This window comes from Amblyomma maculatum, chromosome 2 (assembly GCF_055883805.1).
Source record: "Amblyomma maculatum isolate TAMU_Amacu chromosome 2, ASM5588380v1, whole genome shotgun sequence".
NCBI lineage: Eukaryota > Metazoa > Arthropoda > Arachnida > Ixodida > Ixodidae > Amblyomma > Amblyomma maculatum.
This window is the reverse complement of record NC_139345.1, coordinates 115730188-115747179: the sequence shown is the minus strand read 5'-3', so window position 1 is coordinate 115747179 and position 16992 is coordinate 115730188. Positions and strand designations below refer to the sequence as shown.

At 46.9% G+C, this 16992-nt stretch overlaps 1 protein-coding gene across 7 annotated transcripts in view; it reads left to right on the top strand.

The window, feature by feature from the left end:
* LOC146199630 (E3 SUMO-protein ligase PIAS2-like) overlaps nt 1-16992 on the top strand; it is a 104552-nt gene that overhangs the window by 74355 nt on the left and 13205 nt on the right. The window contains exon 15 of one of the 7 annotated variants that reach the window (XR_014705107.1): nt 3386-3522. The exons of 5 other annotated variants lie outside the window; for them this stretch is intronic. Coding sequence is in view for 1 of the 2 variants with exons in the window: in XM_084595153.1 (XP_084451279.1) it covers nt 3386-3599 (214 nt within the window). In the remaining variant the exon portion in view is untranslated. Of the gene's footprint in view, nt 1-3385; nt 3741-16992 lie in introns of those variants that run through there. One more of the 7 variants, XM_084595153.1, reaches the window with a different exon arrangement.

The following is a 16992-nucleotide window of genomic DNA, read 5'->3' as shown; positions in this document are numbered from 1 at the left end:
TACGCGCTACGTAGCGTAAGATATGGCGGCTGCGGACGTTAAGAAGCGGCAGGCTTTTTTTTTTTTTTTGGCGGGAGCCGTTTATCTTTGCATGTATGAATCAACGGAAGCACGCCGTCAGCTGCTGCGGTCATGACGCCCGCCCCAAGCGCGGCGTGATAAATCGAACCAGCCTTGTGCAATCAATCCATCCCGGGCACTCTGCCAAGTTCGCTCCCCGCCACCGGAGGAGCTATAAAAAGATAAACGCGCCCTGACGTTATGGCTGCGCAACATTTTGGCACGCTGCCAAGAAATGAGCTGTGGATGCAACGACCGAAACAGAGTGACGCGCGCCATCGACATGCAAGTGAGAACGCTCGCGATTTTCTGCCGATTTTCTGCCGCAGCGACACAGAAACCTTGTTTTGAGCTGCCGCGGTGGCTCGAGCGGCGAGAGGGACGCAGTTCCAACAAGTAGGAAATTTTTCGCTCTGTCGCTGCCGCTCGTCGCTGAGATCGCTCAATCGCTTGCATGTGAGCGAGCTGGCCTTAACACATTTTTTTTTTTTTTCAAATTCTCGTGTGCAAAAGTGGAGAGTGGGTTCATTATGCGAGTGGGTTGATTACGCGGCAAATACGGTATCGTTTTTTCGCATCGTAAGTGCCGTCACAAGCCAATTTCTGTATATCGAATTATTGATATATCGAACTTTTTCGCGATCCCCTTCGAGTTCGATATATCCGGGTTCGACTATTACCTGCAGTGATGGCTTATTGGAGGGGAGAACCTGGTAAGTTTAGCGGAAAGATAATTTAATACTAATTTATACAACGGGAGGGGGGGGGATAGATTCATTATTCGATGGGAACACGTATGCGGCGGCTGATTATCCAGTCCAGAGAGTCTTTATGTCTGATTGTACAAGAAGTTTCTGATATAGTTGAATAGGCACACTCTTAGATAGGTTTCCCACAGGTTTACTAGGATGTTTTAGGAAACACTGTCGGAAGACCACATTTCTGGTGCTGCTGCAGGCGGGGGAGCACCTTTCTCTGCATCACAATATTCATACAGGAAGTGGATGGCACAGGCCAGAGGTTTGATGGTGAATTCATAGATCTGCCAAATTTTGTTACAATGACGACGACCCTCGGTCCATTCGAGACAGGTCATAGATACCCTTTCATCGTAGCATGGTTTATATGGTCTTGTAAATAGAGCAACTTGGTAGTCTGGAAGGTTACAAAGCATGCTGTAGATTAGTGTCATGTGGTGCTTGGGGAGTCCCTCATCAAAGTTGTAATGGGAAGTGGGTGGATGACCAATTTGCAGAGTAGGGAGCTACAAGGTTGGATAAAAAGCAGCATGTATTATTTTTTTTTTTTTTTTTTTTCATTATAATATCTGGTAAGGCATTTATTGTGAACTGAACTTGGCTACTGTATGGCATGGTTTCACTTTGAGCAAAAGGTGCCTCGCGCAAGCTGTGTGCAGCTGGTTATTCAGGATGCCTTAGAAGGACAACCAGTTATTTTATGCAGGTGACTTGGCATAGGTTTGACACTTTCGATTTGATTCATGCAAGTGCATTTGAAGTGAGCGATTGGTTTTCATTTTCCATTTGCAAACCGACAAACGTTTTTTGTCTTATGAATAAAAATTGCTGTTCATATAAGAATAACCCTCTACGTTCGTGATATATTTATGCTCGCGTACTGTGGAGCTAATGGCAGAACACCATGTCCATGGATGGATGTTTCCAGGTCCTACCTAACATGGGGACCACATGGCAATTCTAGTTTAAACTTGCGTTGCTTTAGGTTTACAGATTTGCTTTCTCAGGGCCAGATTTATTTCGAGGATGTAAGGGTCACTTCCCAATGGGTCCTGTGTCGGTGGGACCTTTCGGCAGAGTGATGGGCTGCAATCGTAGCTCTAGTATGGTTGGGGACATTTGAAGTTATCAAGCGTTGGAGTTGTTTTATTTTGTTTTATTGTTGTTGGAAGGTGAGATAAAAGCATCTACGGAAGTATGCATCTCATAAGTGTTAAGAATGAGTCTATTTTCCAAAAAGGGTTGTGGTGAAGACATGTCCTTTTGTTATTGTATTCATATGTGATGTTACCTTGTACAGTGGGCAGATCTTTGTGGTCTGAAGTGGCAGTCATAGCAGACATGGTCAGACTTGTTGGATTGGTGTCATTGTGCAGTGCTTGATGGAGTGTACAAATCTGGAACAGAGATGTGGTCTGGGCATGTTGCTTCAGAGGCTGAGAGACGAGCGAAGAAGCCTTCTTGTGCTTGAGTAAAGAGTGCATCAGCGGATAAGGGGGATTCAGCAGCAGTTAGTTCCAATAGACTGGGTAATATTTGGGGCATGGTGTTTGTGATAATAGCCTGCTTGCTTTGTGGTAGATGGTAGAGAACTTAAGAGGGGCTGCTGGCTGTGGCGTGGCATGTTGAAAGCGTAGCAAGGTAGAGACTGGGCCACTCATCTGCACAGATGCAGCTGCAGTGTCTGGTGCTGAACTAAGGGCGCATTATGACACACTGATGCTGGTACTACTGGTCATTCGGGCCCATGCTGGTCTAAAGACAGTGTAGGCGGGACATGCACACATAAACACAATGTTGAAAAATAAAATATTTTGCTCTGTTTTAGAATCAACACATCCATTTCCACCCCAGCGGGCTCCTAGAAGACAGCTCACTTGTTGAAATTTCATCTGTCATGAGTTTGAAAAAGAAGTGGGAACGTTCAAAACTTCTAATCTTTTTACACCCACTTGCCATTCGTTGGAACTTTATGTACGGTGCACGATGGTTTTTTATGCCAGCGTGTCATAAAACTAGGCAATATTATTATTGATTTGTTAGGCTCCTAACAGACACTACAAACATTTTAAGAACTATTGGCACATTATCATGACAGGCAGGTATTTCTAACCTCTGTTTGGTTCTTAAGAGCTTCATTTGGCTTATGTGTCTATGCACTGAGCATGGCAACAAATGCAACTCTGTCCAGTTTTTTCTTTTTTTTTCCCCTCCCAGTAAAAGTTGCTTTTTTTTTTTTTTCGCTCTTTCTGGGTCTATGTATGTTATCGTCCGGCAATAAAAGGGTCATCTATGACAGAAAAGTGAGTCAACTGGTGGGAATAACTTAAACAGTGTAATGCAGCCTCATAATTGACGGTCTTTTCAAGCCTACAAATTCTCTGTTTTAAGTGACACTGTTTGTACAAGCTAACTTGTCCTCAATGTCACCTTTAGCAGTACTGTACCATCATCTGCCCTGCAAAATGTGTGTCATGGTGTGCCCTTTGTCATTTTCATTTCCTTAGCTGCATTTTGCTCCTTCAGCATTTGATATGGGAAAGGTGTTGCGAAATTTGTGCTTGCAGTGTCGTGGGGCCTGTACATGAAGATGGAAGTGGCTCTGAACTGCTGGGAACCGGGCTCGGCTCGGGGTTGGGTAACTTAATGTGTCACTTAGATGCACTGACATGCAGCAGTCAGCAAGTCCTCGCCAATGTGTGCCAAGACAGCCAGAGCGCATCGCTCAGCATTGTTTTGCAGGGACCGAAACGGGCCTTCTTGTTTTTTTTTTTTTACTAGACAACTTTGTTTGTCACCGGTGATCCTTTTTGCTTTCCCCTGAAATGAGCACGAAAAATAAAGGGCGCAAAATTTGTTATGTGCAAGCTCAGCGCTGGTGCAGTGCAGTATGAAAATGGCATTGTCACTGTGTTTTCTGCTTTCGAGTGCACAGCACTGTATACACTTGCATGCTGTAAGCCAGATGTTCTCAAACTGGGTTCTGCGACTGCCCCCCCCCCCCCCCCCCCCCCCCCCCCCTCCCCCGTTTCTACTCTGGCACATACTGGGGTTCCTTGAGGCAGAAGTTCGAGAAGCCCTGTTGGTAGCGATACTGTGTATAATAGAATATTTTATTAACAATGAATGGGCAGCTCGGGCATGAATGCAGTAAATCATAAACATTAAAAAAAATGTTGCCTTCCTCGCGTGATGCTCCATTACCCATCAAAAAAGTGCCTGGAGCTCTTCTGTAATTATTTTTGGCAGGCATGCCTAAGCTGTGCATTACTTGGAGGCACGTTTTGGTATGCATGGCCATATATTTGATGTGGCAACTGCATGCATGGCCTTGAGAATCTAGTCATTCTGGAGCATGTCATTTTGGAGGTCTTTAGGGACCGTACTCATTTTTGTAAATTTTGGGTGTTTATAAGGATGTCTTGGGATTTCAGTGCATGTGAACTTTTATTTGCTGTTGAAAAGAAAAAAAAGTGTCATGGCTTGTGTTTTTTTATTTGCATTTTCTGTGGTTCTTGAACTGTGATGATTTAATAAAAACATTCCCTCAGGTTGCACTGCTTGCTTTGTTTGATGTTAGCAGACATCGTTTTTATTTGCTTGTGCTTTGTTTGCACACAGTGTAAAATAAATTGCTCGAGGCTTCACAACTCCTACTGCTTCTACTTTTCATTCTTGCTTGCTTTGCATAACATTTAGTGAATGGTATGCACACGGATGTTGGCCACAAAAAGCCAGCTTGTCTGCATTCACTCGAGCCAAGGGTTGGGACTGCATGAAAGTGGTGCATGATATTCCTTGTTCTTTAGCTTGTTGATGAGAGCTGTATATCCTCCTGCCCGCGGGAGAACGTGGTCTGAAGTGCTATAAAAGACTTGACCACGAACCTATCGATGAATAGGCAGCCCTGTTTTGAAGAGTTCCACAGGTGAAGTGTCGTTGGAGATCAGTCTCTTTTGCTGCTGTGGGTTCCTTTGATGTGCAAGTAAAACTGACATCTGTTATCACACAGTGCCACCTTGGACAGCTTGGCAAGTCTGCTATCATGATAATCGTTAAGATGTGCGTCAGGTAACCAGTTTAATACCTGTGCCACTTGGACAGATCTAACGCCATTCATACTTGCTGCCTTAAATTTAAAGGTATTTGCATAGTGTTTCTTTGAAATTTGTAAATAACAGTAAAACAAAAAAACAAACAAAAAATGCTAAGTGAGGTCTGCCTGCATGGTGTGTTTCCGAGCTGAACTCCGAAGAGGAGAAGGGTGCTGAAGGATGTCCTGCTGGAAAAGTGCATTATTACTTACTCGGACACCGGGATGGGCGTGGATCTAGCATGGGGTTGTGACAAAGCACATTTCTTCATCATTGCTTGGGTGGCTGGCCTTGCTTTGCTTGTAGATATGATAAATTTCTTGTCTTCACAGCTCCTGCTGTTCATGCTTTTCATTCTTCCTTACTTTGTGTGACTTCTAATGAATGGCATGCTCACAAATGTTGGCCAGCATGGGTAAACAAAAAACCCAACTTGGCTGCATTCACTATCCTGCATTAAAGTGGTGAAGAAACGAGCTTCATGTGTAGTCTAGTTGTTTGACCTTTTTTTATGAGGCCGGCCGTGGTGCAGTGGTTATGGCACTTGACTACTGCGCCCAAGGATGTGGGATTGAATCCCGGCTGTTAAAACATAGTTTGCCTCACCTCAACTTCAATTCTCTCTGCAGTCTTTGCCATACTGACATAGCAAAGACCTTTCACGTCGTTCTTACTTTCAAAATGCTTCTAACCTGTTGACTGTCGGGACCACCACTGCTGTGTAACCCTTACCCATGGCTCAATAGGTAAAAAAAAAAAAAAAAAATGCATATGCATGATGCAGGAGTTCTTGAGAACAGCTAGTGCTGTTGGGAGCAGGGCTGCTAGAAGCCTGTTTCGTACCTGCAATGTGAAGAAATGCAGGTGTCCAAAATAGCTGAGTAAGCCCTCCATTATGACATCCATTGTAGCCCTGGCATCTCTCCTGGACATCTAACCCCACAGTGTACAATGTTTTAAATATGGACTAGGCCAAGTAATGAGAGTAGTAATTGCAAGAAAGGGCATTTCTAGGACAGCTGGCTCACTGAACCACATCTGCTTCTCCAGGAGAGAGGGCATGAGCATGCTGCCTGCTGCAGGGGAGAGTAGGGAAGCTACCAGTGGCTATTTTGGCACACAAATGATAAAACTCCAGGAGCATAGATTGTTTCTAGTTGCAAACAAAAGTTTGGCAAGGCAGTCGGTGAGTAGCATGGCTCTTTAAGTAGGAAAATAAAATTTCTTGGACAGACGCGTCGTATACATATCAATGCAAAAGCCCTATAACGCCGAACTCTTCTGTGCCCACTGCACCTCTGGTGAGCAGCAACAACATTCATGCCAACTTGCATGCACCACATGATTTAAATGGTGCAAGATTTTACTTTCTGCGCAGTGGTAGTGCCTGTACTTTTGTCCTTGTGTGGCTATCTATTTTTTGGGCCTTTGCATATGTGGGCTAAGCGTGAAAAATGATTATGGCAAGCAGCAGGATGTTCAGGTTTGTGTTGCTTAAGATTGCGAGTAGTTAAGATTGCAAGTAGTTCTTTTATGTCCATGTGCTGAGTGGTGTTGAACAATTGGTCTTTTGTTTGAAAACCGGGTATGCAGGTTGCGTTGCATATGAGGGTTAAGCATGGAAAATGGTTCTGGTTTGACGTTCAGGTTTATATTGCTCCAGATACCCAGTAGTTGCTCTGTGACATCCATGCGCTCAGCAGTGCTGAACTTCCAGCTACTTGTACGCGCTACGGTGGTGCAGTGGTTATGGTGCAGTCTGCTACACTCAAGGATGCAGGATCCAATCGCTGCTGCAGCGCTGCTTTTCGATGGAGGTGAAAGGCAAGGCGGCTGTATGCTGCAGGATGTCGGCGCATGCTCCTCACATGGTCTGAAATTTTGGAACCTTCCGCTACAGTGTGTCTCATGACCTGAGTCACTTTGGGACTTAAAACCCATACACCAAACCTTTCAGATACTTGTTTTAAGTAGTGGGCATGCTAGTTGTGCATTATTAGAACTCCTGCGTGTCTCGACACAGTTGCGTTATGCCTCACATGTATGCCTTGACCTTCACATTGCCCAACACTGGTTTTCAGTAAATCTGTGTCTTCGTGGTACTGTTGGGTATAGAAGTATTCAGGCCATGCCATCAGGAACCACAGCCGATAGCTCTGTTATCAGTGGGTGGCTCGAGACTAGGCTTGTTAAGGTAAAAGTCAGACTCTGGCTCTGATGTGAAATTGTGAAATCAGATCATCACCAACAAATGTGACACTTGTGCACCAGAATTGTTTGAGTGTTCATGGGGACTTATGTCCCTGATAGGGCTTTGTACTATTGTATTAGCATTTTGCTCTTTCTTCTTTGTGGCCGTACCATGGAAGGCTTCAAAAAGAAACTGGCTAATGTTTTGCTTGCTCTGTGGTTGCAGTACATTTAGAGATCTGTGCATTGTTGTAAACTGCTGTCTACTTGTCGTTTGATGGCAACAGCACCACGGCTTTCTGTTCAAGCCCATTTTGGGCACTTCAGTATCTGCATCCTAAGCCTTGTAAAACTGTTAGGTCGCCACAGGTTGCTTTCTGTATTTGGGGCAAACTGTCACTGTGAAATTCTCAATGCTCTGCTGTGAAGCCTGCAAGGTGACTCTATTATTGCGCATAGTAGCTTCAGCGCACAAAAGGAACGGCTGCATATGCAAGCAAACGGCATGCAGAAAAACTATGAAGGAACTGGTTTGGTTTATGAAGTTTCAAAACATCGCTGGCCATGAGGAACACAATGATGCTGAAAATATAGACCACCTGGGTTTTCTTTTTTTTTTTTTTTTTTAACATGAACTGACATTGTGTAGCTTAACCACTGTCCACCAGGGAGGGTAGACCTTAAGTGAAGCTTAACAGACAACTGCATCAAACTTACTACGGTTGCAAGTCAGTGAGCCCATATTGCAATTTGTGTCCATTTTAGTGACCCCTGGGGCTGCATCCAGTGGAGGTTCCTTTCAGGAACCGTTCTCTTTGAGGATGACGTCAATTTGACAGCAAGACAGCGGGCGCCACCTCGCGGGGAGGACGGGAACGGCAGCAGCCAATCAGCGATGGCGCCAGATCGTAGGCATGTCCACCACGAGCATGTGGCTTTTTCTGGTACCAAATACTTGTACCGAAGTGGTGTTAAGCACGAAATAAATCCAATAATTGCATAGTAATTCAAACTAGTGAATTATAGACAAATATTCTTGAAAACTTCCTGTTAACTGCCGAGCAATTTTCTTGGCTCGTGAGTACCTTTTTCGCCGCTAGATGGTGTCGCACGCGCGGCGGCGTCTGCTTCCTCGCTCGCTGTGAAGTTTTTGTAAGTTCTGTCTTTCGCACAGAATGGCAAATATCCTAAGAACGAGGGCCGGTAGTATGTAGTCCGAATCACGCTAGCTCTATGATCGAGGAGTTGCTGCCGCCGTTGCGAGTACGAATGAGCTGCTTGATACCAGCACCGTGCCGGCGCGTCCGCGCCTGCCTACGTAGCGGGGCAGCGTCCGTAGCCTTATCGGCCGCTCAAGCGTCGTGAGTGTGCGCAAACTTTCCATGAATAGCTGTAAATGTAGGACGCAGCCGATGACGCAGGGAATCCGACCGCACTCAATCCAGTCAGCCACCATGTGCTCCCCTTCCATTGATGTAGCATGGGACAAAAACACAGCCCGCACACTTAAAAATGCGAATTATTTGTCTCCACGACTGCCGGATTTCAATGGTTACACTGCTGTTGACCGAGAGCTCTCATAGCAAAGTAGCGATCGAAGCGCGTAGAGCACCTTCGCTTCTGATGGCAGCCCTGCCTACCCCTTCGTCCCCACTTCCCTTCGCGATCGGCACACAGTCTTAGCCAGTGTTGCCACAAAACCTCCTCAGACATGTAGAAAGCGTACTTTTTTTTTCTCTTTTACTGCGTCAGTTTACTAAAACTCATAGCGCTGCTAAAAAAAAAATAAAAAATAAATAAATAAATAAATACCATGGCCGTACTCAAGCTCGACTACGGCCGTGAGGCACCACAGCGAGCTCAGAGCGGTTCCCTCTCTAAGCGAACCAACTCGTCGTGGTTCCTGTGCCGGCAGGTAAAAAGGTTCCTTTCGGAGCGGTGGCCCCGCCCCGTGACGTAGGCGAAAAACGCGGAACCACCTCCGGACGTCACGCAGCAACCAGTTAGGAGCAGCGAAAGGAACCAGTTCCCGAACGGAACCGTCGCAGGATCTGGCCCCTGATTGATCAAAACGCCAGGAGTGAATGAGCCAGGTTTTGGTCACTTGGTTGTCAAAAGGGATGTAAGTAGGAACAACAATGCCTGAGCCGTGGCGAGGACACTTGCTTATGTTATTCATTGTTATGAACATGAATCCATGGAAAATGAAGCGCGCCGGCAAAACTAAAATTTTGACAGCTGTGGCCATTGCTGTTGCCACTAGGTGGAAATCTGAAATGCAATGACTTTGCAGAGAATGGGAAGCAGGAGTGCTAGTTCTGCACTGTGATTGGCTCATGTTCCACCTCCATCCATTGCTGCTTCTGGTTGTCCCTCACTGCCCTTGTCACTTTGGGATGTTGAACTTCATAAACAAAGCAAACCAAACTGCTGGCTAGCAGCTCACATTGGGTGATATTGTATGACCAAGAGAACAGCTTGTTTTATGTCGCATGTGTAATGGAAATGCTATTTGGTGGCTTTCTACAAGTTACCATAGGGGTTCATTTTCATATCTGTGCTCTCGCACCAGGCTGCTGCTCGGCTTCTTCAGACTGCTGAAGCTTTGCACTTGTGGTTATGTCTCAGTGCTCTTAACTCCTGAGCTTGAGGCTCTGTTGTTTGTATGGTGCATTGTATGCGGTTTGTTTGCCAAGGAGCTTTGTGAACAAGAGTTCTAAATATGTTTTCACTCTTGGTTGCTAGGCTGCACAGGAATCATGGGTACTACTTGTTGCATTTGAGGACTCGACTGGTTTTGATTTACAAGTTGTGGATTTGTGATGATATGTGATGGTATATCAAGCATTTCAATGCGACATTCTAACTTTTGCTATGATTGCTTTAAATGAGTGCGCACATTAAGAAATGGCACTGTTCTTTAAAGAACTGTATTTAAGCATGATTTTCTTCTCACATTTATTTTTCACATCTTATTATAAAACCTGTTAAAGTATTTGGGGTGGCTATACGATGAGCAGCTCGGATTCATTTTCAAACGCTTGCCCGTAGTCAGGCTTGTGCTAGCCAGCGGGCCTATGCACTTTATCCCTACTGTAAGGCCAGCTTTGTTACTTCACAACCTCAAAAATCGTTTATAAAAAATACATTTCTTTATCGCAGAGACCACACTCTTTCATTGGGAATTTTATAGTGAGAAGTAGAAGAGCTTTTGTGCAGAACATTTCATGCACTTCGGTCACATAAGACCAAGTTTGGCATGCATAACCTGGTAGCTTCTGGTATTTAGGCTTTAATGAAGTCAGTTTTAAGACTCAAAATGCCTCAAATAATTTAGGTGCCAGTTATAAAAATGATACACATTATAGATACAAGATTTTGTGAGTGGTAAGGGAATGACAATAATTTGCGCCAAGGAAAACCATTCTGCACTGTTTATACTTTCCTCCATGTCTAGCAGCTGCATAAGCACTCACTGGTTTTTGCTATGCAGGACATTTATAACAAGAAATCATTTAGCTAGCTACCTTACAACCAAAAACATATTTGGAAAAAGCTTCAAGTTCTAGAAGTGGTACGGTTTTCTTTCACCGAGCATTATTATTAAGAGAAAGCAAAAGTTTCAGAGAGCATGTCGCCTTGGATGAATAAGCTTCCACAAAATTGTATGAAGACATGTAACAGGCCAGTGGCTATTATTACCTTGGCTGTGCACTGATCTTCCACTAGCTTGCAACATTTGAGTAGTAGTGCCATGGGCTATATGTTTCGAATTTGTCGTTACATGGTCACTCAGATTTTAGTGTGTCTGGAGAAGGCGCCAAAGCGCAGAATAGGAGGGAAAAGCATGTACGCTCAACTTTGGCTGGACAGAGAGATGTGATTCACCCTTTGGAGGCTTCCTGTTATTGTTGCTGGCTAAGGGTTTGTTCCTAGGTGTCCAGCTGTAAAGCCTAACAAATTCTTTCACGGCTGGTGATCCAATCCCCCAGACACTGGCAAAGCTAACATTTTATTTAGACATTTTGTTTTGCATACGTCGTCTGTGGTCAGCCTGTCAGAATGTCTGAAACAAAGTTGCTGAGTAATGTAAAAGGGAAAGAGCCTGCCTTTAATTCTCACTGCAGAAAGATAATGTACTACATACGGGGAAAAGTGCCTCATGCATACCTGACTTGCTTAGTGATAGCTGAACATGGTGTCTCCGTGATAAGGGAGGGACCTGCACTGAAGTGATGTAGTTTAGAGAGAAGGCAAACCCATCACAGACTACCCATTGCTGCGCATTGAGACAACTTGCACAATGAGCTGCAGTGTTATTCTCCTGCCACGCAGATATATATATATATAGATAGAGATAGAATATTAGAGCTGGTGTTTGAACACTGCTTCTCGTAATTTTCAAGTGTGCTTGACCTTGGGGTCCAGCTTTGACTTGACTTGGTCGATTGTGTTCAAGGGTTACAAGCTTAACTAGAGGCTGATGCCACCTTCTTAGAGCTTGGTGGGAATGTAGATTATAAAGTTTAACCAATACTTCCGAGCTGCAGTGTGCTTCTCATCAGTGAAAGCTTTGTCTGCATTGCTTTTATATTAGGGAATTTGGACTAGCTAATTAATGCAAGGATGTGTTGAGTAAATTTTGCCTGATGGTATCTCTTCTCAATCACCAAGAGCTCTGCTGCAGCATTCTTCTACTTCCCCGCACAAACACTTTTCCTATATGAAGCATCCGCAAGGTACAGTTGTTGAAAGAAGACAATGTTGTCAACCTAATGATAAGAAAACTACCAAAAACGCCTTGTTTGACTGTACTATGAAAGAAGTAGGATTTCCCCTCAGCAGTGGCAACTGACCAATTTCCTTGAAAGTGGTTTGACGACTGACGGGTGGTGGTTAGCTGCCTACCAAAGTGTGAAGCTTGTGGGTATTGTTTTTGGAGGTGGTAGCTTGACTCTTCAAGGCTGCACGCTCAGTGCCACTAGTACTGCAGCCACAGTGAAACTTGTTTAGCTTATGAATACAGTGAAGTAGGATGGACAGTTGGGCGAATTGGTACAATTGCATATGAATACAGCATTTCCTCCCTACTGTAATTATGTTCTACAGCCAAGTTGCATAGGGAGTGCAATTTTTCAGTTCAGTATGGCATGTACCGGAGGAGCCAATCCGATGCAATCCATTAGTACTGTTCCACGTCCAATGCATGAAACTAGGGCTCTAGGATGTCGCAGAAACACATGTAAACTAACATTCTGCTAAGGCCGATTCACATGACTGATGGAATCGCTGGAGTCTGTGAGCGGACGAGTACTACGTGACCCGACGTCACTGGCTCCGCCTTGTCCGCGGACGGCGCAGCCTTCGCAAGCCAAAAACGAGCGCGTGTTTCCCTTGTCAAAATATGGGGGTTGTCTAGAGAACTAACAGAACTTCAGGTTTTCTAACAGAACTTCATCTTCTAAGTGGGGCAACAATGGCATTTTCGTTTCTTTTTTTTTTTTAACATAGTGGGGACGTAGTGTCAACAGTGGGGTGCGTCCATGCTCTCGCCTCCCTGGCCATAGAAACACCCTAGACAACAATGCGGAGTAGTTTGCTTGGAATGTCATCACCCGCCGTTTTCCTCTGCCGTGGTGAAGCCACAAGGAGCGGTGCAGTTCCGGCCTCCGGCGGTTTCAGTCCACTCCACGACGTCGTCCGCTGCCCGTGGATGAGGCGGAGCCAGTGACGTCGGATGATGTGGTGCTCCGTCTGCGCACGTTTCGTCCGTCGTGTGAATCGCCCGTTATGGGGGTTGTCTAGCTGTTCTCTGTCATCAGGAGATAAGTAGCATTAGAAAAGTTTGCTTCAGGTTTGGGGGCAGATTGAATTCATAAGTGGAGTCCTGCAACATACTTTGAGTGCATTGTTTTGCTTCTTTAGTGAAATTGCTGAGTTATGGCGATGCTATTGCCACCGGTCGCAAGACGCGTATTTCGGTATTTAGTATTAATTTTAATTTGCTCTAGCACCAAAGTCGTGGTACTGACGGTGTCGACACACCGTGGTGGTTATTTGTTGTAAATATGACATACGTCAACTGGCGAGCATTTGTTAATTGAATAAATAGCAAACGCAGTGCAAACTGTGACCATTAAGAAAAATTTGTTATGCGGCCTTAAGTATGAAAGAGAGTCGTCAACTTTAGCAAAAGCGTGTTACAGCTTTTAAATTTTGGCTGCATGCTCCTCTCAGGACTGTGTCGCGGAAAGTAGGGGTGTGCAAGAAATCTAAATTTTGAATACAATCGAATTTCACTATAACGAACTCAGATATAGCAAATTATCAGATAAAATAAAGTAAAATCAAAGTTTGGTTGGACTATGCTTTATTTCTATGGGAGTGCTGTCTAACGATTAAAAAAAAATCAAAATTTGACAAATGATTGGTTATAACGGAGCAGTCTTTTTCCATTCAAACGGAAAAAAAGTGTGTAAAGGAGCCGGAAAAGAAACTTCAAGAAACACAATTTTTCAATTGTTTGAATCGCCTACTGCAGAAATATGTTTGAATCACCCACACATTCGCACGACTTGCCATCTAGGGGCAGTATTAAAAGCTAGGACCAATGGCTGACAGGCAGATGATCACCATTGCCTCCTCATGCTCATGCTGCGTGCCCCTGCCACTCCAACTAACCCTTATGTGCGTTGTGGGGTTTAAGAAGGGGGCGGTATTCCGCCCCGCTCCTACTCCGCAGGTGCAACGTCCTCGCTGGCGACCCGTAGAGGGAACAAAGGGACAAAGGACGGGGACGACACATATAGTTAACACTCGAATGCTATTTATCGCACTTGCAAATAATACAGAGCATGCCGGCTAGCTATACATCCACAAGGTTTTCCTTGGAAGGGCAAGGCTACGTAAGAAGGGCTTTTGACTCACCGGCTGGGAAATGGGGGTGCGATTTCGGCGGCGGACATTTGAACCCGCCGTGAATATGGCGGCCGGGATCTCCCGTGCGCGCCGCATTCTTCGGACGACGCCAACCACGGCGTTTGCCGCGGGAGGCGGCGAGAGCGTGCGGTATTTACCGGTCGCTTCGCCGTTAGGAACCAGAAGATGGGCGGTCGTGCAAGACTGGTCCTCCCGTGTGCGCAGCGTACTCCGTGCCCGCTTTCCCTCGGCATTTGCCGGGAGAGGCGGCGGGAGACGACCGCTCTCGCTGCCGGCTGGATCCAGAACCTCTCTCTCGTCTTCTCGCGGGAACTCGCGTAGACGTCTTGGTGGCGCACCCATTGCTGGTCTCCTTCCCCCAAGGGGAGGTATTTACCTCTTCTCCCAGCCGACGCTGCCATGAAGCTCGTTGGGGTGGTGGTGGTCGGTCGCGGCGAAGGGGGAGGAAACTGGTTTTCCACATCCCTCCCTCCTTAAATGTTCACCTATGGGCTGCTCCTTGGACGCCATCCGCGAGGTAAACACCAGGCCTAGCAGGGCGATCCAAACGTTGGTGTCATCCGACGAGCAGCAAGGTGCAGGGGCCCCCGCTGTCCATCGGCAGGTCCCAGAAGCCAGCGTGACGGGAGGGTGTTGTTCCCGCTGACGCGCCTTTGTTGGCAGGCAGGGGGTTGGCCTCCCCTCCCCGACTGGTTCCGTGAGACTCCGAGCTTCGGTGATTCACGGCCGCAGGGCAGCAGGCAGGAACGTAAACAATTGCAGCAGGTCCAGGCGGCTTCACTTGATATCTGCACAACCCTCCGGATCTCCAAAAAGGTTGACTAAATTGAGCAAAATGACCATTTGGTAAAATGCGGGCCAATGCGAGTGCCAAACAATTTTATCCGGCACCGCACTGCGTTCCGTTAATCAGAACGAAGCACGGGCATCCGCGGTTCGTTTGCCGGCATAATAATCTGGTTCCACGAAATTTCCGATTCGCCTTCTCAGCCCAAAAATATCAAGTTCATTTGAACGAAGTTAGCTTTCTCTAGTTCAGCGAGATGTTCGGCTACAGCGAGGTTAATATATAACAAGCAAAACGCATTTGCGCATGCTGTATGCCACGGTTAGACTGTCCTCCGACGTGCGACAGGCAGCTCTCAAAAAGAGCCTTAAGCCTATTCGCTCTAGCGCTAAGGACAATAGCTAGAATGCAGCGCCGCGAGGATGTGCATCTCCGCCAAGGAACCCAGGGTGACCCTACTCGCTCGCTGCCATCCAAAGGCAACTTCTGAGCGAACGGTGCCCACCGCGTCCAGCGGTGTCGGAGCGCCCCGGTGCTTTCCGGCAATCACAGCTGCAGTACCAGTCAGCCGATTGCGGCACCTGGCTCCCAGAGCCAAAGAGACAGAAGAGGAAATATTTACAACTATATACAAGAAAAGTAGGGCCACCGTCCCGGCTGAGGCACTCACTCGCTTCCGGCGTGCTGTTCTCCGTGGACGGCTCGGTCTCGTGCTCCATGTACAGACCTCGTGGCTGTACCTCTCAAAGGTCTCGGGAGTTGGCACACACATAAACACACACACACACACAAATAAAAATGCTCCACACACACACACGTACACACATGCACGACCATTTGTTCTCGCTGCAACTCCTCCCACCTCGCCGTTAAGAAAGCATATTAGCCTTGCTAGCATAGCGATGTCGGTTCAGGCCCCATGTTAAAAGTCCGGGCAGGCACTCCACGCCGCGAACTGACTATCGTCCTTAGTCCCTAGGAAGGGGTAAGTAGCTCAAGTGCTTCTGCACGAGAGAACCACGTTGAGGCGCCATTGTGGGGGGTCTAAAAGGGGGAACGGTCTTCCGCCCCGCTCCTACTCCGCAGGTGCAGTGTCCTCGCTAGCGACCCGCGGAGGGGGACAAAGAGACAAAAGACGGGGACGACACATATAGTTAACACTCGAATGCTATTTATTGCACTTGCAAATAATACAGAGCATGCCGGCTAGCTATACATCCACAAGGTTTTCCTTGGAAGGGCAAGGCTACGTAAGAAGGGCTTTTGACTCACCGGCTGGGAAATGGGGGTGCGATTTCGGTGGCGGACATTTGAACGCGCCGTGAATATGGCGGCCGGGATCTCTTGTGCGCGCTGCATTCTTCGGACGACGCCAACCACGGCGTTTGCCGCGGGAGGCGGCGAGAGCGTGCGGTATTTACCGGTCGCTTCGCCGTTGGGAACCAGAAGATGGGCAGTCGTGCACGACGGGTCCTCCTGTGTGCGCAGCGTACTCCGTGCTCGCTATCCCCCGGCATTTGCCGGGAGAGGCGGCGGGAGACGACCGCTCTCGCTGCCGGCTGGATCCAGATCCTCTCTCTCGTCTTCTCGCGGGAACTCGCGTAGACGTCTTGGTGGCGCACCCATTGCTGGTCTCCTTCCCCCAAGGGGAGGTATTTACCTCCTCTCCCAGCCGGCGCTGCCATGAAGCTCGTTGGGGTGGTGGTGGTCGGTCGCGGCGAAGGGGGAGGAAACTGGTTTTCCACAGCGTGCTGCAGTCTGTGAGTCCATTGACTTCGTCATGTAAAGTGACAATGCAGGAGCACAAAGCAGTTTCGCTTCCGACCAAAATCAAGACACAGTACAGTTGGCAGTCTTGTTATTTATTTATTGAATCCTCAAAGGCCCCATTTAAGGGGTATTACATGAGGGGTGGGCTTATTGAGCGCAGGTGCCTGTGGACTTGTTGCTGTGCCCAGCGTGTCGACAGTCTTGAACACGAGCAGGTTGACATCGATTCCAGAGGCACCGAAAATGATTGGAAGCCTGTTAGCCTTGTCACTGTGTTAGCTGGCGCTTCCCAATGTTATGTTTTAGGACTTGCTCACTGCTGATGACAACTCGGTTGTGGTTCCGTGACACCTGAACTGACCAACCAAGAAATCATCAATGCTGATTGCCACAG